The 20,513-nt window shown below is 41.3% G+C and overlaps 2 protein-coding genes across 2 annotated transcripts in view; both read left to right on the forward strand.

Moving 5' to 3' along the window:
* The window catches only part of LOC311081484 (zinc-alpha-2-glycoprotein-like), a gene marked incomplete at both ends in the record, with an annotated part of 524,658 nt that overhangs the window by 43,276 nt on the left and 460,869 nt on the right, over positions 1-20,513 (forward strand). The window lies entirely within an intron of this gene.
* On the forward strand, positions 746-19,801 carry LOC311086913 (uncharacterized protein). Its single transcript, XM_084120124.1, has 6 exons — positions 746-807; positions 1,737-1,812; positions 8,162-8,728; positions 8,794-9,336; positions 15,524-17,878; positions 18,942-19,801. The coding sequence occupies exons 1-6, from the start codon at positions 778-780 to the stop codon at positions 19,589-19,591; spliced, it is 4,221 nt and encodes a 1,406-aa protein (XP_083976250.1). The 5' UTR covers positions 746-777; the 3' UTR covers positions 19,592-19,801.

Consider the following 20,513-nt stretch of genomic DNA (forward strand, 5'->3'; position numbering starts at 1 on the left):
GCAAAATCTGCGCAGAACCGATCACCGGTGATCAGCACGAGATGCATGCCGGTTAGAAATGTGTCCGAGTGCGGTCCACCTTGCTCTGATGTCATGCTGACGTATGTCAAAAATATCTTGCGAGCGCAAGGCACACCTGTCGGATTCTGCAGTCGAGCGCAGTTGCTCTCCACTGACTGCGCTGATCAAAAGCTGGGAAACGACTTGGTGACGACACAGCTTAATGCTCATTGGTTTAAACAACCGTGATAGCCTATTGTTCTCTTTTAATATGTTTGATTTTAAAACTCTGATATCATGTTTTATGTGTATACGTGAATATTCCCAAACTATCTGACAGTGCGATCTCTTTGGGTTATGCAATTTAATTTTTATAAAAAAATAAAATAAATAAAAACACATGTCTATAAAAAAATATTGATAAACATGTATTTGGAATGGAATTAAATAAGTACTTTGGGTGTCTTGTTCATTTTATTTATTTTCATATAAAAGCAACAGAACTTGAATAACATCTAGTTTATTAGCAACACTGTGAACGAGCGTGAATCCCGCGATATCCATCTTTGATCTGATCTCACAGGTGTCAGATCCACTGCGAGAAGAAAGATCTGTCCCGGCTTGCCTATTCTCACTCCTCCTCTCACTGCAGCCGCTCCTACTCTCGCATACTTTTCAGGCCAGGCAAGGCACATCTCAAACAAGCCTCATGTTCCTCATGTAACGAAAAGTGTTTCGTCACAAACCCCGCCCACACACAACTTTCTTCCTGCTTTGATGAAGGGGATTACAAACATCGACATGCAGGTAACACCTTTACTTTAAATACACTCTTTTAGTGTAGAATATAACGTGAATATGATATAGGCCTACGACACAAAATGAAGATTTAAGTGTAATTATGAGTGTAATCAATAACCATGAGCTGCTTCTGCTGCAGAAATCGTTGGTTTCACTTTCAGAAAAACGAAACACACCTGTGTAACTCAGATCATGCCTTGAGAATCATAAAATAACTTTCAGTATATTTTTTGTGCAAATGGAACAATTGTTATCGGTTGTTATGAAGTGTAAAGGTAGGCATTAAAATTACGATTTAAAGGATAATGTTATTGTTGTTTTACAAATTTTTCAAGTGGTTTGTTGTTGTCATCAAGGCAGTTGTTAAATTAGATAAGATATCTTTGAGAATATAAGTGTATGCTTAGATAAACAGAAAAACAATAATTTAGTTTTTCTTTTTTTTCTTTTTTTCTTGTGTGTAAAACCAACACACATAACATATTTTGGATATCACTTCAAAATAAGGTTTCATTAACATTACAGTGAACAATACTTCTACAGCATTTTTTAATCTTAGTTAATATTAAGTTTAACATTTAATAATACATTATTAAAATCTAATGTTGTATTTGTTAACATTAGTTAACGCACTGTGAACTAACATGAACAAACAATGAACAGTTGTATTTTTATTATCTAACATTAACAAAGATGAATAAATACTGTAACAAATGTATTGCTCATTGTTAGTTCATGTTAGTTAATACATTAACTAATGTTAACAACTTAGACCTTATTGTAAAGTGTTACCATATTTTTAAACAACAGAATATTAAAATATCCAATTATGGATAATAATAATATCATCATTATTAAATATTGTACATGTAGTATAGTAATAATCTTATTACTGATGAAGTAAAATCAGTGTTATCTCTCGTCGGATGATGAAGAGACAGACGTCAGGAGCTGGAGAAGATGATCCACTAACGACTGAAGTTGAACAGAATATCAACATGTCCAGCAGAGGTCAGTAAATATCAGTAATATCAGTCAGTCATTTCTGGTTGAGATATTAACAGCTGGAGAAAACAATCAGAAAACTACAGAGACAGCTGAGTTCAGTTCAAACAGCTCATCATAAACACAAGCATTGGTTACATTAAACAGAACAGCAGAATGTGTTGGGAAAAATATCCTACATAAAGTATGATACAACCTTCTGAATAACGACACTCGGTTACTAACGTAACCTCGGTTCTCTCTAGAGAGGGAACGAGTGTTGCGTAAGTTTAGCTTACGCTACGGGAAAACTCCTTTTCTCGAGAATACTGAAGTAAAAAATTATCCTTTAATTTTTAGAATGTAAAACGCATTTGCTGCAGCAGGCAGACATAGGCGAGACAGCTCGCGCGCCTATTGGCTGCTCTGCGGCAATTGCTGCAACCTATCAGTGCGTCTTGGCATGACTCCAGCGCCAATGGGAAGCCTTCCCGCGCTGTCGTCATAGCCCGCCAGAACAGGGTGTGGCTTCGCCTATAAAACCCCCCTGCACAGGTTGCACAAGTGATTTCAGTTGACTAGAAGCGAAAACCAAAGTGCAGCACAAGCACGGCAAGCTACGCAACACTCGTTCCCTCTCTTGAGAGAACCGAGGTTACGTTAGTAACCGAGTGTCGTTCTCTTACGAGAGTACTCTCGTGTTGCGTAAGTTTAGCTTACGCTACGGGAACCCTATGTAAAACGCTGTGCGTGCTGAATTTCAAACACTTATGTCCCAAGGGCAGTGCCTGGGGCTCATGTAAAGTGAAGCAATCACAGCGGCATAACAGGGCGGGACAACTCGGTGTTATGAGATGGGTGCATTAACGTGTATCCATACAGTTAAGGCAGTATGACCACCTTAAACTGGGTAGGCCACAGGACTTGCAGTATATCAACAGTCTAGTCAAACTGAGTTGGGTAGACAACGTTAATATAGCATTATCAGACTGAAAGCAGTCTGGCCTGTAATGCGGGTACTTCCAGGTTATAAAACCTTACAAATGTAGACAGCGAGGCCCAGCCTGCTGCCATACAAATGTCATGGATAGAAACCCCACTTGACCATGCCCACGAGGCCATGCCCCTAGTCGAGTGGGCCCTCACCCCCAAAGGGCAGTTTAGACCTTTGGATGCATAAGCTGACGCGATAGCGTCCACTATCCATCTGGACAGGGTCTGTTTCGAGATGGCTAGCCCTTTAAGGCGAGACACTACAGGTGAATAGGGTAAAATTTTAAAATAATAGATATCACCATGAAACTTCCTCAGTTGATTACTTTCACAAGTATATAAAAAAAATGTATTACAAGTTTTAGAAATTTGTATGTTTAATTATGCAAATTAGGCATTATCTCATTAAATATGCACGATTTTGCATATATTTTCGGTAGATAGATCTCAACATATGATAAAGCCAGGTGAAAAATTATTTTTTCATTTTGTTTACACACAAGATGAAAATAAAAACTCAGAGGGATTTCAGGATATATGCTTTCATTACCTAGAAAATCAAAATATACTGTCCATAGCCATAAAAAATAGATTTTCACCATATTTATTTTATTAAAATGTCACATAAATCAGGCCAGGAATGATTTATTAACAAATCCCTCTGAAAATATCTTCAGAATACTGCTAAGTGTATAACTGGAAAGTTTGGTGTACATAGATGCTACATAGGCTGAGATGTTTCTACTGGAGAATGACAAAAACTCATTTTGAGAAAACGGCAGTTAAAGATTTAAATAGCTCTAAATGAGAAATCATCGTAGCTTTAAATCCCCCTTTGGACATTCACGATTGGTTACTGATAGAAAGGAAATGCCCATATTTGGGTTACATAGCGTTGTGCAGGAGACTCAGAGCTTCACAGTGATACCGGTCATGACAGACTTCAGTAAACAGACGGAGCTCGGCGTGTCGCGTTGTAATGCTTACTTCCTGGTAAATTCGGGAGAAACTTACAGCCGCAAGTAAACAAAATGTAATAAAATAAACATCTTAATGTATATTTTCAACGTTTTCTTTATAGCAGCTTGAAAGAACACATATTGAAGGAGTAAACTAGCCCAAAATCTCAAAATTGACCACTGCATGAAAATCGATGTTTTTGCCTGCCGTGTCTCGCCTTAATGCGACCACCGAACGAAACGAAAAGCTGCTCCGACTGCCTGAAAACGGCGGAATACTCCACATAAATCCTCAATGCCCTCACCGGTTAGAGAAGGTTAACCCCTGCCTCACTATCAGACATAGGAAGGGCCGAGAGGGAGATAACTTGCGCTCTGAAGGGAGTCGTAAGCACTTTAGGGACATAACCGTGTCTTGGTTTGAGGATGACCTTAGAGTCATTAGGCCCAAATTCCAAGCACGTTGCGCTTACTGAAAGCGCGTGCAGGTCGCCCACCCGTTTTACTGAGGCTAGCGCCAGCAGAAAAGCGGTTTTAAGCAATAGGTATTTTAACCCTACTGTGTGCAGTGGTTCAAACGGTTTGCCCTTCATGGCCTCGAGGACCGTAGAAAGGTCCCAAACCGGAACCGAGGGTGGCCGAGGAGGATTCATCCTCCTAGCACCCCTTAGGAAACGAATTATGAGGTCGTTCTTTCCTAACGACTGGCCATTTGCAGGGTTTGTGAACCAGACTTGATTTTCCCATAGCGGAGCTATGAGAAGTATCGAGCATTTGTTCTCCCTGAGTCGTTTGATTACCTGTGGTAACAGAGCGACCGGGGGAAAAGCATACAGCGGGCGTCTGGGCCAGTTTTGGGCCAGCACGTCCATCTCTTTCGAGAAGAACATTGGGCAGTGAGCGTGGACCCAGGTTCAGGACGCCCGGCACGTGCGCCACTCTCAGTGAGCGCAGATTGTGCTGGCTCCATATGAGGAGACGCTTTGCTATTGTGATTTATGTAGGACACCACTGACGTGTTGTCTGTTCTGACTAGAACGTGGTGGTTCCTCAGTGCAGGGAGGAAGAACTGAAGGGCATTCTCGACCGCTTTCATCTCTAGACAGTTTATGTGGAGACGCTTTTCTGCATTTGACCACAGGCCCATAGAAGGTCTCCCTTCGTATAGGGCGCCCCAACCCGTGTTGGACGCATCTGTCGAGACCACTTTGATTCGTGAAGCGATGCCCAGGTTCACGCCTGACTGGTACCAGCCGGGTCTCGTCCACGGTTTCAGGGCGGAAACGCATGTCTGATTCACCGTGAGACGGAGCAGACCTGAGGTCCATGCTCGCACTGGTACTCGCCGTCTCAACCATAGTTGAAAAGGGCGCATATTCATCAAACCCAATTGTAGTACCGACGAGGCTGAGGCCATGAGACCCATCATCCTCTGGAACACTCTGATGGGGAGATTTTTCCCCACAGTGAATGTCGCTGCCAGGCGCTGTATCACTGCCGCACGTTCTCGCGTCAGGTGCGCCACCATACAGTTGGAGTCCAGTTCTATCCCCAGAAAGGAAATTTTCTGGCTGGGGAGTAGAATGCTTTTGGCCCAGCTGACTCTGAGACCCAACTGCTCGAGATGGGTCAGCAGTAGTGTTCTGTGTAACACCAATTCTTCTTTTGACTGTGCTATAATTAGTCAGTCATCCAGATAGTTCAGGACTCTCACGCCCCTTCGTCTGAGGGGCGCGAGGGCCGTGTCCATGCACTTCGTAAATGTACGAGGTGCCAAAGACAGGCCGAAAGGAAGAACGGTGTACTGATAAGCCCGGCCCTCGAAGGCGAACCTCAAGAAGTGCCTGTGACGGGCTGCTATTTGGATCTGAAAATAAGCATCCTTCAGATCCACTGATATAAACCAGTCCCTGGGTTGAATTCGAGCGAGAATTTGTCTGGTTGTAATCATTTTGAACGAGCGCTTCACCAGCGCTTTGTTCAGGTGTCTGAGATCTAGTATAGGGCGGAGCCCGCCATCCTTCTTTGGTACTAAGAAGTAACAGCTGTAAAACCCCGACTCGCTTCTTGCCGAGGGGACTGCTTCCACAGTCCCTTTTCTCAGTAAATTCGCTATTTCGGTGCGAAGTAGGTGTGCTACTTCCTGATTCACAGAGGTTTCGACCCGGGCTATGAAGCGCGGTGGTCTGCAAGCGAACTGTAGCGAGTATCCCCATTTCACTATATTTAGCACCCATTTTGAAGTCCCTGGAATGCTTTCCCACGCTTTCGCGTGAATGGCCAGGGGTTGAATGAAATCTGGGTTGTGGTCGCTCATATTCGAGGACCCGGAGACCCAGCCATGATGACGTACTTCGTTCATCATGTTAATTTTGAGTGGGGCATACAGTGCTTCGCGCAGTATTTCTGTAACTGGCGGCCCGGTCGTGAGCGCGTGCAGCTGCTTTGATACAGATACAGCTCTGTGGGCCACGCGCCACGTGCAAGCTGTTCACAAAGTGTGTGCGCTGAGAGGCAAACACGTGACCTGCACTCATCACACTGGCAGTGCGCGCGCTCACACATTGAGGCTCTATGTGTGTGCGCGGCGCAGATACAGTCATATTCACAAGCGGGGGTGAGCGCTGTACAGCGGGCACATTTCCTACACTTAGAACATGAACGGCGTGAGCCAGTTTGACTGATATGGACCCTGTGGTGGTGTGGGACACTGCATGGGTAGTGCTTGTGTGTAAGAGTGAACACTGGGGAGTAGGCACAATTCTTACACTTAGCGGTCGGGCGGCTTGAGCCAGCTTTATTGTTTTCGACCTTGAATGAGTGTGACACACAGTGAGGGTAGTGTTTTCGTGTAGGGGTGGGCACTGGGCGCTGCCTAGCGCTGCCTGCTGCGGAACTAGAACGCCGCGGCAGAAAATGTCTCATGGCCTGGGACGTTTGCTGCACCTCTGTAAAACGCTCCGTGAAGCCCTTCACCGAGGGACCGAACAAACCCGCTGGTGACAAGGGGGCGTCGAGGAACATGTCGGACAGCGTTAGCCACAAGTGACGCTCAGTGACGGTGAGAGCGGCCATGTTGCGGCCAATAGCTTGAGCAGCGGTCTTGGTAGCTCTGAGAGCTAAATCTGTTGCGCTCCTCAAGTCCGTCACGCACTCCGCAGATGGGCCAGCCTCGTCCAGTGACCGGAGAAGGTTAGCCTGGTGGATCTGCAAAACGACCATGGTATGCAGAGCGGAGGCAGCTTGACCGGCGGTGGCGTAGGCGCGACCGATCAGCGTCGAAGTCGTTCGGCAGGCTTTAGTGGGTAGGCTCAGCTTGGACCGCCAACCCGCAGAGGGCGGGCACAAGTGAGTCACTACCGCTTCCTCGACGGGAGGAACACAAAGATATCCCCTGTCTTTCGCGCTGTCAACCGCGGAGAGCGTCGAAGAGACAGGATTTTAGCCTGGCTGGGTACGGAGCTCCCCATGACTTGGAGAGCTCGTCATGCAGTTCGGGGAGGAAGGGAGCGGCCGCCCTCGGCGAGCGCGTGATCCGCGTGGTCCTTTCCCAGACAGGAAGCGCACAGCTCGTGGCGGTCCCCGTCGCTGAGAACGGCTCGGCAGGAGCCGCAGGACATGATGAGCATTGAAAAATGCCTAGCTCTTTTAGAGGAAAAAACGTGTGTGTCGCAGCGGCGAACACACACGGAGAGATTGTAAAGGATATGAGCGCCGGGAGCGCAGCAGGTACAGCGAGCGAAGGTGGCGAATATCCAGCCGGGTCCTTGACTCGAGCTCGTCCCGCTGATATGCTGATCGACGGCGTTGCTTCTCTCTCTGGAACCAGCGAAGTCCTTTGCTGAAGGAGACGAAATCACTTGTGCAACCTGTGCAGTGGGGTTTTATAGGCGAAGCCACACCCTGTTCTGGCAGGCTATGACGACAGCGCGGGAAGGCTTCCCATTGGCACTGGAGTCATGCCAAGACGCACTGATAGGTTGCAGCAGTTGCCGCAGAGCAGCCAATAGGCGCGCGAGCTGTTGCTGGATTATGGGTTATTTTAATTTAAAAAAAATTGAATTACACCTTATATTACACTTTTTATGTGCTTTGCTTCATTTGAGCTGCTAGACCTTAAATTGTTATTGTGTACTGCAGTAACACCTTTAGAGAATCAATACATTTGATCCTATTTTTTTTAACCTTTTTTATGAATCAGTTTTACTCACTTCAAAACAAAGTTTGAAATTCAAATTCTGAATGACGATGTTGATGCATTAAAACGAACTTGGTGTCATAAGATGCAACAACCCATACTTCCCTTCTGTTATTCCCTCCGGACACACATTCTCATTATTTGTTTGTTTTATGTAATAATATAAAATCATGTGTTGATGCATTAAAACTAAAGATCTTGGTGTCATAACATGTATGTGTTTCAGTGAGTGATCTGAGGATTGTTCTTCTGGGGAAGAGTGTGTCAGAAAACAGTGGAGTGGGAAACTTCATATTAGGGCGAGCAGCGTTTGACAGTGAAGCTCCTCCAGATGTTGTAGAGAGAGTTGGAGGAAGATTGAAGGACAGACATGTGACCATCATCAACAGTCCTCAGCTGCTCCAGACACACATCTCAGATCATCAGATCACACAGACCGTGAGAGAGTGTGTGTATCTGTCTGATCCAGGACCTCACGTGGTCGTTCTGCTCCTTAAACATGATCAGTGTTCAGCAGAAGATCAAGAGTGTGTGGAGAAGGTGCTGGACTCTTTCTCTGAGCGGGTTTATCAACACACCATGATACTCACCACACAAGAGCCGACTGAAACCAATGACATCCTACAGAAAATCATTCAGAAATGCTTCAGACACTTCAGTCTTCAGAGAAGCAGCTCTCCTGATGATTTTCTGCAGACGTTTGAGGAGATTGTGCAAATGAATGATGGGCGGCACCTGGATTGTGCTGAAGGTTCACAGTATTTCACAATGAGCCAACAGGCCACAGAAAGACGTGAGTGTGATGATATTTGATGTTTCTAGTGATAAATGAACAGTTTTTAAATGTTATTTTATCAGTTTCAGTCGGAGAGAAGCTGAATCTGGTTGTGTGCGGGAGCGACGGCACATTAAAATCCTCCATATCAGAGCGTATCCTGCAGCAGAAAGACAGAAGATCAGGCGTGGATCTTCATGGTCGTGTGATCAGTCTGGTGGAGCTTCCAGCTCTGTTCAACACTCGACTCTCAGAGGAGGAAGTGATGCGCCAGACTCTCCGCTGTGTGTCTCTCTGTGATCCTGGAGTTCATGTTTTCCTCCTCATTATTCCTGATGCTCCACTCAATAATGAAGACAAAGCAGAAATGGAGGAGATCCAGAGGATCTTCAGCTCAAGAATCAACAAACACATCATGATCCTCATAATGCAGAATTCAGAGCATCAGACAGCAGAACTCAATGAAGAAACACAGTCTGTCATTGAGAGTTTTGGAGGACGACATAATTTCTTTGGTCCCATCACACAAGTGTCCACATTGATGGAGAACATTGAGCAGATGGTGGAAGAAAACAGAGGAGAGTTTTTCTCCACAGAGTCATTTCGGTATCATCTCGGGACTACAGGTGAAAATTAGCATTTATGCTATAACCTGGCTCATTTACAGTCTGTACAGAAATGTTAGATTGTCAATTAATGTGCACTGTCCCGAACAAATAAATAAATAAATAAATAAAAATAAATAAAATAAATAAATTTCTGGAGGCACAGATGAAAAAACTGCTGAAATTTGAAGCGATGAAAAATAAAATTCATTCACTAGAGACACTTTTACTACAAGGTAATGACCAGAAAATGAGTCTTAAACTACAGCATGAAACATTACAAAATTATTTGAATTATTACATTTGAATTATATACAGGGGCGTAGCACCAAATTTTGGGCCCTGGGTACAAACCATCTTGCTGGGCCCCCGTACCAAATACCATAGTGATACCAATGGGTGGGGTATTGCATTTTTATCATAAAAACATTTAAAATGTAAACAAAATAAGTACAAGTTAATTGATGATTATTTGTCTGTTTAAAATAAATGCAGACTATAGAATCACAGGGTACACTAACCGCCAAACTAGACATTCAGTCTTTGAATTACGTTTTTAAAATAAGTCATTTTCAATCATTAAGATGTGCTAATAAAAACTTCTGTAGACGTCTGCCAGAAATAAAGTCAGTCTGGTTAGTAATAAGTGAAGCTGGTAATGCTGTTTGTGGAGTTGTTTAATCCTCCTCTGCTGAGATCTTCACAGATTTAATGTCTTCTTTTCTCTTCAGTTGATTTCATCTGAGACTGTGTCTGAAGTCAGTTGTAGTTGTGTTTCTGCTCGTCTCTTTTTCTGTTCTCTTCTTTCCTTCAGTGATTCTGCTTGTTAACAGGCTTATTAAGACTGAGATGACTCTGTATTTAATATACACAGATTTTGTGGCTCAGATAAGGTCCAGTTCTGGTTTATTTCTTTGCTCTAGGCTGACATGTGGCATTGCTATGGCCTGCTTGTGGCCCAGATCTGGCAAACAGGAGCGGTCCACTCAAGTGCCGTCATTCCACGCTGCATGTGGGCCAGATCCGCATTCCACAAGTGCCAGATGTGGGCCGGATCTTGGCCGAAACAATGTTGCTATTTGGGAGTGTCATATCCTCCGCTCCCACAGGAGCTCCGTCTCTGGCATTCCTCTAGTTAACCTTTTTCATTGTCAGCAGTCCATTCTCCTTCCACAAGAGTCAAGTTTCTCTGGCTAAACTTGCCGTCCCCTCACACTCCTGAAGGAGCTCAGTTTCTGTCTAAACTTGCCTTCACTGCGCAGCAGTGTTACATACCCGCTCCCACGGAGCTAAGTTTCTTTGTAAAGTTCTCCAAAGCCGCAGCAATGTCACCTCGGCTCCCACAAGAGCTCTGTTCTCTGGCAAATTTTCTCCACTGCCGCAGCAGTGATGTTTTCTCTACAGTACCTTACTATTCAGAATTAATATTCCCGTAACTCACTTGTTAAAACCCCTACTCGACACATCGCTTGACACCATCCTCCAAGCAGTTTCCCCCAGAACCATCCAATCCTGACTGCATGGAGATGTTTCCTCATTCATCTCCCATATCAACAGCGGTAAGGCTACATTTACGGCACCCCCTACCCAGAGATAAATAATTTACAAACCTCCCTCCTGATCAAAGGGATGCAACGATTCCAGCCCACCCACCCTGACACCAGACAACCTCTCATAGTCAATCCAACCATACCAGTCTATTCTGGCATATCTTCAATGGAGAAGCTATCAGGTTAAATCCCTTCTTGAACCCCTATTCATAGATGATTCCAAAAAACCTGTGACTCGCTTTTGGTTCCAGAAACACCAAAGCTTCATCGATTAAAACCCCTCCAGGTTGTCCACCTGGGTTTTATTTCTCCCTCCAGCGAGCATTGGTCTCCCAGCGGAAGTAGCATGCATTGGTTTCCTCTTTCTCCATCCAGCGAGCATTGGTCTCACAGCAGATGCAATGAGAAAATCTCCCGGTTGAGTACTCATGCTCCTCTTTCCCGTTTTCTCTTTCTGTTCAGCGAAAAAAAAAAAAAAAAAAACTTAATCCTTAATCCTTAATCTTGCTGCTCCCCGCCCATCGGTCGGCAGAGCTTGCCCGTCTGACGCCGTGAGCTGCTCCGGTCAAGAAGCGTTGTGAGCCCTCCCGATCTGGCGTTTCCAAATCTTACTGCTCCTCATTCATCAGCCAGTAGGGCCTTTCCGCCCGGTGCTGTGAGCTGCTCCCGTCAGAGGCAACACGGGCCCTCCTGGTCAGAAACTTAAATCACACTGCTCCTCATTCATCGGCCGGTAAGACTCGCCAGTCCGACGCCGCGAGCCCTCCCTACTGGTTGTTCCAAAGTACGACTGCTCCCTGTTCGTGGGCTAGCAGGGCCTGTCCACCCGGCGCTGTGAGCTGCTCCTGTCTAAGGCAACACGTGCCCTTCTGGTCAAGTAACCAGGCTTTTTCTCAAAACGCCAGCCCGACAAATCTCTGCGTTTTCGGGGGTGTTTAGTCTGGCGGATGTCCGTTGCTCTTTTTGCTTTTTGGGGAGTACTCAGGGTCCAGGCCAAAATTCCGAACTCAGAGCCCTCCCCCAGACAGCACGCCAAATACGCATAATCTTTATTCTGTTTAATTTGATGTAAGTGTGAACTCGTGAAATTATGTTTTATTAAACAAAGTTTGGCAGGAGCACGTTCAGATAATTAAACCTAATTAATTGAGTGATGATTGAGCATTATTGAAGACACCTGATAATAACAAGCAGAATCACTGAAGGAGAAAATCACAAATTGTAAGTCAACATTATGGTGATCAATGTTTACTTTAGATTTTGTTTGTCTGCTGTTATTGATTTAGAACAGTCAGATGAACAAAGAAAAATGTGATCTGATGGTGTTGGTTATGTTTTGACATAATCATGCTGTGATCTGAAAAATTAAACTTATTGAGGTAGTTTGGTTTAACTTGTTAATTACAGCAGCTCTGTGATTCTACAGCATTTGATTATCAGTATTTTTCATATAATCCAAAATATTTCATAAACATTATTCTGATCTAAATACTTTTAATAAATTTATTTAGAAACACAGACATCAATAATCAGCCTGTGAATCTCAACAATGGTGACAATAATAAAGCATGTTGCAGTGGCTGCCACCAATCACAACTCATAAATGGCTCCCATCATGCGGTATGAATAAATTATGATCTGAATTGTCTATGTAATTTACTTTTCCTAATTGAATATTCTGCTCGTCACCATTGTTGAGATGCATTGACTGAATCTTGATGTCTGTGTGTGAAAAGAGAGATTTCCTTTTTTTTTTTCTTTTTTTTTTACAAATTTTATTTATCTAAAATTCTGGATGTTTATGCAGAATCACAGTTATTCTGTGATCAACAACATAAATCTAAGTCAGAAATAAGGATCTTAATGAGTTCAGTGATCAAGTTCAAATGATGATTGTCATAACATAACCAACACCATCAGATCACTTTTTTCTTTATTCATCTGGCTGTTATAACTCACTAACAGCAGCCAAACAAAATCTAAAGTTAATAATATAAGGGTCAAGAGCCCAACTAAAGCAAACAATGATCGCCATAGCGGTGGCTTACAATTTGAGATTTTCTCCTTCAGTGATTCTGCTTGTTAACATCAGGTGTCTTCAATAATGATCAATCATCACTCAATTAATCACTTAATTAGCTCATTAACTTTAACACTCTTGAGTGTTAATTTAACACTCATATTTTACCACTTTACACTCTTGAATGTGGACTCATAAACTCCCAGGAGTGTTAATTTAACACTGGAGTGTTTGCTATGTACTATGTTTCATTTGATGTAAGTGTGCAGAGGTGTCAAAAGTATTCACATTCATTACTCAAGTAGAAGTATAGATACTAGGGTTTCAAAAGACTTCTGTAGAAGTTGAAGTATCAACTCAAGCTTTTTACTCAAGTAAAAGTATAAAAGTAATGGTTTCAAAACTACTTAAAGTATAAAAGTAAAAGTAATGTAAGGAAAAAAATGCCATTAAGGACAAAAGCTTAGGCCGCGCCACAGGGCCCTTTATAGTGCACTACCCCAGCTGCTCAAAAAAACACATTTTTCTAAAGGCCATATTTGACTATAATTATATTAAAATGTTGATGTTGAAAAATGTGGGATGATGCACTAGGCTACCTGTTTCAGCCGTATATATGCCCATAGAAAATTAATTTTCTAAATAAATAAGCTAAATAAGTGGAGGAATCAGGAAATTAATAGGATAATGTATTAAGGTTTTTAGTCTATATTGACCTTAACAATACGTAAATTAATTAATTCTGTAATGTTGCAAATAACTAATAAAGACATGGTGGCAGTTTAACAGAGACTTAACTTTACTCCGCTCATAGTGCAATGCAATAGTGCAATACTGTCTTGTCCCTTGCTTTTTGAAGAAGCCAAACACATGTCTGCATCTTTCATTAAAGTGATATAGTTCACCCAAAAATGAAAATCATTTACTCACCCTCAAACTGTTTCAATCCTGTACGAATTTATTTCTTCTGATGAACACAAAAGAATATATTTTGAAGAATGTCGATAACCAGACCGTGGATGGACCCCATTGACTTCCATAGTAGGAAAAAAAAATACTATGGAAGTCAATAGCTACCATCAACTGTCTAGTTATCGACATTCTTCAAAATATCTTCTTTTGTGTTCAGCAGGAGAAAGAAAATGGTTTGAAACAACTCAAGAGTGAGTAAATGATGACAGAATTTTCATTTTTAACTAAGTGAACTTATCATTTACAGAAATTAACTGTTGGCATACGTTTCACATCAATACTGTCCAGTTTGTCCTGTTGGACACGACACACAGCAATACTGTCAAGTGTCACTTGTGACCTCTGAGCCATGTTTTCAGTGTCCTAAGAGCACTGAAACTTCTTTTAGTCCAGCAGATGAGCCTGGGATGATTTGATCAACAGGCCTCTCATTTCAACAAGACCATCATCCTTCAACAGACCAAGCAATGTTATTTTTTCATGTTTTATGGGGACTTTCCATAGACATAATGATTTTTATACTGTACAAACAAACTGTGTATTCTACCCCCCATAGACTAACCTTACCTATCACAGAAAACTGTCTGCATTTTTACATTTTCAAAAAACAAAAGTCTGATTTATAAGCTGTTTTCTGAAGAAAAAAAGAAAAGGAAAAAAAAATTCCCCAGAAGGACAAGGATTTCGGATATTGACATCTTTGTGGGGATATTTTGACCCTATAATGTAGAGTCTCTCACTCACTCTCTCGCTCACGCTCGCACACACACACACACACACACACGCACACACACACACGCGCACATACTCTCTCTCTCTCTCTCTCTCTCTCACACACTCACACACACACACACACACACACACGCGATTATGTTAGTGTTATGTTACGATTGTCATTATATTGTAAAAACGTCCGTCCCCAAATCAATATTTGACGCGATTTGCCCCGTATTCTTGAGCACAGAACTGTTGATTTCTCCCTCGCTTACCGCATCTAGGTTTCCTTAGGACTCGGAGGAGTTTTGGCGCTTCGCACAACCAAATGTACATGTAGCTACAGCCTCTCACAAGTTAGAAAGAAAACACAAAGCCAATCAGTTTAGCGATGTCTGTTCAGGAGGCGGGACTCAGATCTCTTAACCGTTTGTGTAATTGGCCAATTTTTTTTTTAACGACGACAAGCCAGAATGAAAACAAGCCGAAATGAACTAGGAGTAACGAGGCTATTTTTAAAATGTAAGGAGTAGAAAGTACAGATAATTGCGTAAAAATGTAAGGAGTAGAAGTAAAAAGTCGTCTGAAAAATAATTACTTAAGTAAAGTATAGATACTCAAAATTTCTACTTAAGTAATGTAACGAAGTATTTGTACTTCGTTACTTGACACCTCTGTAAGTGTGAACTCGTGAACTTACTACAGGTATGGGGTAATTTGTGCCAAAGCTTATTAAACTCTTTCAGTTATGGAAAAGGAAAGAGGCACAACACTTTATAATTTTAATTGGTATAACTGTAACAATAAACTTGTTTGACATTAAAATAGCAATTTATAATAGTGATCCCCAATTCCCCTGTTGATCTTGTCACTTGAATAAATTAAGATGGTTTCTTACATTTCTGTATGATTTGTTTTGCTTTTAATGCTTTTTAATCTTTTACATTTTCAGGTTCACGTGAAAACACAGATGAATTGAGGATTGTGCTGCTGGGAAAAACTGGAGTTGGGAAAAGTGCAACAGCAAACACAATCTTAGGAAGAAATGCATTTACAGCAGAAACATCTCAAGAGTCAGTGACTAAAGAGAGTCAGAGAGAATCATCTGACATCAACGGCCGACACGTTACTGTGATCGACACTCCAGGACTGTTTGATACTGAACTCACTAATGAAGAGATCCAGACAGAAATCAGACACTGCATCTCCATGATCCTGCCTGGACCGCATGTGTTCATCATTGTGCTCAATTTAGGACAACGATTCACTCGAGAAGAAGCAACATCAGTGAAGATCATCCAAGAGACATTTGGTGAGAAATCTTTAATGTACACCATGGTGCTCTTCACCAGAGGAGATGATCTGAAGGACAAAACCATTGAACAGTGTTTTGGAAAACCTGGATCTCCTCTGATGAACCTGATTGAAGCGTGTGGAAACAGATATCATGTGTTCAATAATAATCAGACTGGAGACCGAACACAGGTGTCTGATCTACTGGAGAAGATAGACAACATGGTGAAAGCAAACGGAGAGAGTTTCTACTCATGTAAGATGTTCAGACAGATGGAGAGAGAAAGACAAGAACAACAGATGAAGATCCTGATGGACAGAGTCAGAGAAAGAGAAGAACTGGTGGACAAACTGGAAGAAGAGATTAGACAAGAACGAGAGATACTTACAAATGAAATTGATCAAATTAGGCAAGAAAAAGAGAAAATAAAAAAAGAAAAAGATCAACTGCAGATCAAATACGACACCGAAACAGAACGACTGATGAACGGAATAGAGAACGAGAGGAAGAAAAGAGAAGAATATATAGAAAGAGAAGAACAATATAAAACACAAATACAAGAGAAAGAAAGAGAGATACGAGACAAGATGAGACAAGACCGAGAGACATTTAGACATGAAATAGAGCAAACAAGGCAAGAAAAAGAAAAACTTCAGACCATATACAACACAGAAATAGACAAAATGATGAACAGAATAGAGAATGAAAGACAGAATCATGAGAAAGAGAGAAAGAGAGGAGAAAGGGTGTTTAATGAGAGAGAAGAACGGTATAAAACACAAATGAAAAAGAAAGACAGAGAGATCCATGAGATGAGGAGAGAACGAGAGGAATGGGAGAAACAAAAAATAGAGGAAAAGGCCAAAAGAGAAGAAGAGGATGAGAAAAGAAGAGAGAAAGAACAGGGAGTCTGTGATGAATTTAATCAGAGAGTGAAAGAGAGAGAGAGAATGGAAAGAGAGAAAGAAGATATTCAATATAAATATGAAGCAAGAGAAAACAAGATGAAGATCCTGATGGAGGAGAGAGTGGAGAAAATTAACAGAGAAAGAGAAGAACTGACAAAGAAACATGAAGAAGAGAAAGAGAGAATAAAAATGAGGATGATGGAGAAAGTGGAGCAACTGGACAGAGAAAGAGAAGAACTGATGAAGAAACTAGTAGAGGAGAAAGTGAAAATGAAGATGATGGAGGAAGAACTACAAAATCAAGAGAAAGAGAGAAAGAGAAGAGAAGTAGAGTTTAATGAGAGAGAAAATCAATATAAAAGAGAAATTAAAGAGAAAGAAGAGAGTGCGGAGAAGATGCGTGAGGAGATGAAGAGAGAACGAGAGGAATGGGAGACACTAGAAGAAAATATGAAAATAGAAGAAGAGGATGAGAAAAGAATAGAGAAAGAACAGGGAGTCTGTGATGAATTTAATGAGAGACTGAAACAAGAGAAAGAGAGAATGGAAAGAGAGAAAGAAGAACTTCAATCTAAACATGAAGCAGAAGAAAACAGGATGAAGATCCTGATGGAGAAACTGAACAGAGAAAGAGAAGAATTGACAAACAAACATGAAGAAGAGAAAGAGAGAATAAAAATGAGGATGATGGAGAAAGTGGAGCAACTGGACAGAGAAAGAGAAGAACTGATGAAGAAACTAGAAGAAGAGAAAGGGAAAATGAATATGATGATGATGGAGGAAGAACTACAGAATCATGACAAAAAGAGAAAGAGAAGAGAATCGACTAATGAGAGAGAAAAACGATTTAAAACGGTAATGAATGAGAAAGAAGAACTGATGAAGAAACAAGATGAAGAGAAAGAGAGAATGAAGATGATGATGGAGGAAGAACAACAGAATCTTGACGTAGAGAAAAAGAGAAGAGAACAAGAGTTTAATGAGAGAGAAGAAAAATATAATACACTAATGAAAGATAAGGAGAAGAAAGAGAGAGAGATGTGTGAGGAGATGAAGAGCGAACGAGAGGAATGGGAGAAACAGAAACAGCAAAGTCCAACAAACCGTGAGTAGAAATATTAACTTAATTAGAGAGAGACCTAATTACGCTTGCTAAGACTGTTTTGAGTGCTGTTGAAATAGTTCTGCTCTGATTCTGCATTCACACTCATCTACTGCATTCATGTTAAAATAAGTCTTGAAGAGCTTCATTCATTTGCTGAAGTTTTGCAGGATATTCCTGAAGTACAGGCTGAAAACAGATTAGACACAGTTGTAAACTGTAGGGCTGCGCTCTAATAAACATGTTTCTAGTCGACTAGTAGATGTTGTAGCAACTCATAATGTAATAACTTTACATAATGTAAAAACTGCGCATGATGTAATAAGTATTACATTATTCTTGTAATAAAATGTTCATAATGTAATAATTTTCTCAAAACGTAAAAAAAAAATATTGAGCTCATAATGTTTTAACAATTTTTACATTATGATAAATGTATTGCATTATATACTCACCAAAAACATGTGATATTGTCATAACTGTAATTGCTTTTAAAACATACAAATATTAGTATTCCCTTTTTGGCGGGAGGAGCAAACGACAGACACAGTGAGAGTGGTGTCAAGCCTCTGAGAGGTATTTATTAAATAAAATAAACAAAAAATGTCCAAAAATGGGAAAATAAAGTGTAGAAATAAAGGGGATCTGGTGTCCTCGTTGTGCCAGGGAATCGTGAAGGGTAGTGAAGAGATGGGAAGGGTCCAGGTAAGGGGGCGGTGTTCGGTGGTCGCACGCGCTTACAGTAAATTTTAACTTCTACAATTTGTTTTACACTTTCATTTTTTGAAGAATAATCTACTTAGTGTCTTTATTCCAAAACATCCATAAACCATTTAAGGTTATGTTCAAGTCTGTGAATGTTTATGTTTTTAAATTTGTCCATTTTTAAATTTAAATTCAACAGTTATTTGAGTGTAAGCAGCATTAATATTGTCCCCATTATTCAGCTACAGCATTAGTATTTACTGTAACTGTAGTATATTAGAAAAGTAAGTTAGAGCAGTGTGTAAAGTACATGTAAAGGTAAAATAAGTGATTGTTTGATCTGTTTTCTTTTTTCATACAGTGTCAAAAATACTGCAAAGAGTGCCTGCTGTCAGTCTCCCATCCAGACGGATTGTTCTTCTGGGTAGAAGTGGTGTTGGGAAGAGTGCAACTGGAAACACAATACTGGGACAAAGAGAGTTTAAATCATATGCCAATAAATGTTCAGATGCTCACGGCACTGTTTCAGGCAGATATGTGTCTGTAGTTGATACTCCTGGACTATTTGACACACTGATGAATCCTGATGAGTTAATGAAGGAGATAGCGAGAAGTGTTTATTTATCCAAACCTGGACCACACGCTTTTCTCATTGTGTTTCCTGTGAGTATGAGGATCACTGAGGAGGATCAGCAGATTCTTCAGATGATTGAGATGATGCTTGGTGAGGAAATGTTAAAATACTCCATCATTCTCTTCACTCATGGAGATCAGCTAGATGAGCCCATTAAGAATCTCATTAAGCAGAACAGTGCTTTAATCAGTCTAGTTGGTCAGTGTGGAGGCAGATATCATGTCTTCAACAATACAAATATGAGAAAAAGAAAGCAGGTGAATGAACTACTGAAGAAGATTGACACAATGATAGAGCAGAATGGAGGAGGACACTACAGTAATGACACGCTTCAAGATATTAAGACATTAAGACAAGAGGAGGAACAGCAGAAATAGAGAGAGGAAATTACAAGAGAAACAAAGGCAAGATCTGTGTCTCTAGTTGATGCTCCTGGATTCACTAACACAAATGAAACCTGAGTTAACGGCATGATTTTCTGTTGTTTGGTCAGGAGGTGTTATAGTACTCCATCATTCTCTTCACTCTTGGAGATCTGATAGAAGAAGAGACCATAGAGCAGGGTTCACCAATCTCGGTCCTGGAGGGCCGCTGTCCTGCAGAGTTTAGCTCCAACCCCAATTAAACACCTGAACCAGCTAATCAAGGTCTCACTAGGCATACTAGAAACTTTCAAACAGGTGTGTTGGAGCTGGTTGGAGCTAAACTCTGCAGGACAGCGGCCCTCCAGGACCGAGATTGGTGAACTCTGCCATAGAGACACTCATTGAGGGTATATGTTTAAGGACAAAGTACAGATTACAGATGTAGACGAGAGGAGAGGGAGAAAAAGAGGAGAATGATATATTTATTTATTGAAAACCCTCAGACTGTATAATTTTTTTTTTTTAAGAATCCTCTAGTAATATTCTGCTTAGGTTTTTAAAGGGGTTTTAAATGAGTTTTTCCTTTTCACAAGATGTACCCCAAGTTTTAGCTCAAAATAACCCACAGATATTTTTATATAGCATGTTAAAGTTGTCACTTTTTGAGGGTGAGCAAAAACGCCTCATTTTGTCTGTTCCTTTAAATGCAAATGAGCTGCTGCTCCCGGCACAGAGGGCGTCCTTTAACCTCACACACACATGCACTGAAATTTTAAAAAACTTTTAGCCTTTGTTTAAACCGGAATCAGAAAGATGGAGATACTCAATAAGAAGTGACAACATGTAGACAACATTTCTGAATGGTTAGTTGATGAATTTGTGTAGCTTTTGTGTTATCTTCTAATCATTGGTTAGCATATTCTGTCATGATAAT

This window comes from Abramis brama (assembly GCF_963993115.1).
Source record: "Abramis brama genome assembly, chromosome: 1".
Lineage (NCBI taxonomy): Eukaryota > Metazoa > Chordata > Actinopteri > Cypriniformes > Leuciscidae > Abramis > Abramis brama.

Coding starts and splice junctions, on each gene's coding strand:
- LOC311086913 (XM_084120124.1), top strand. CDS start 778: ATGAAGGGGATTACAAACATCGACATGCAG. Junction 808..1,736: donor TTACAAACATCGACATGCAG/GTAACACCTTTA, acceptor CGGATGATGAAG/AGACAGACGTCAGGAGCTGG. Junction 17,879..18,941: donor ACAGCAAAGTCCAACAAACC/GTGAGTAGAAAT, acceptor TTTTTCATACAG/TGTCAAAAATACTGCAAAGA.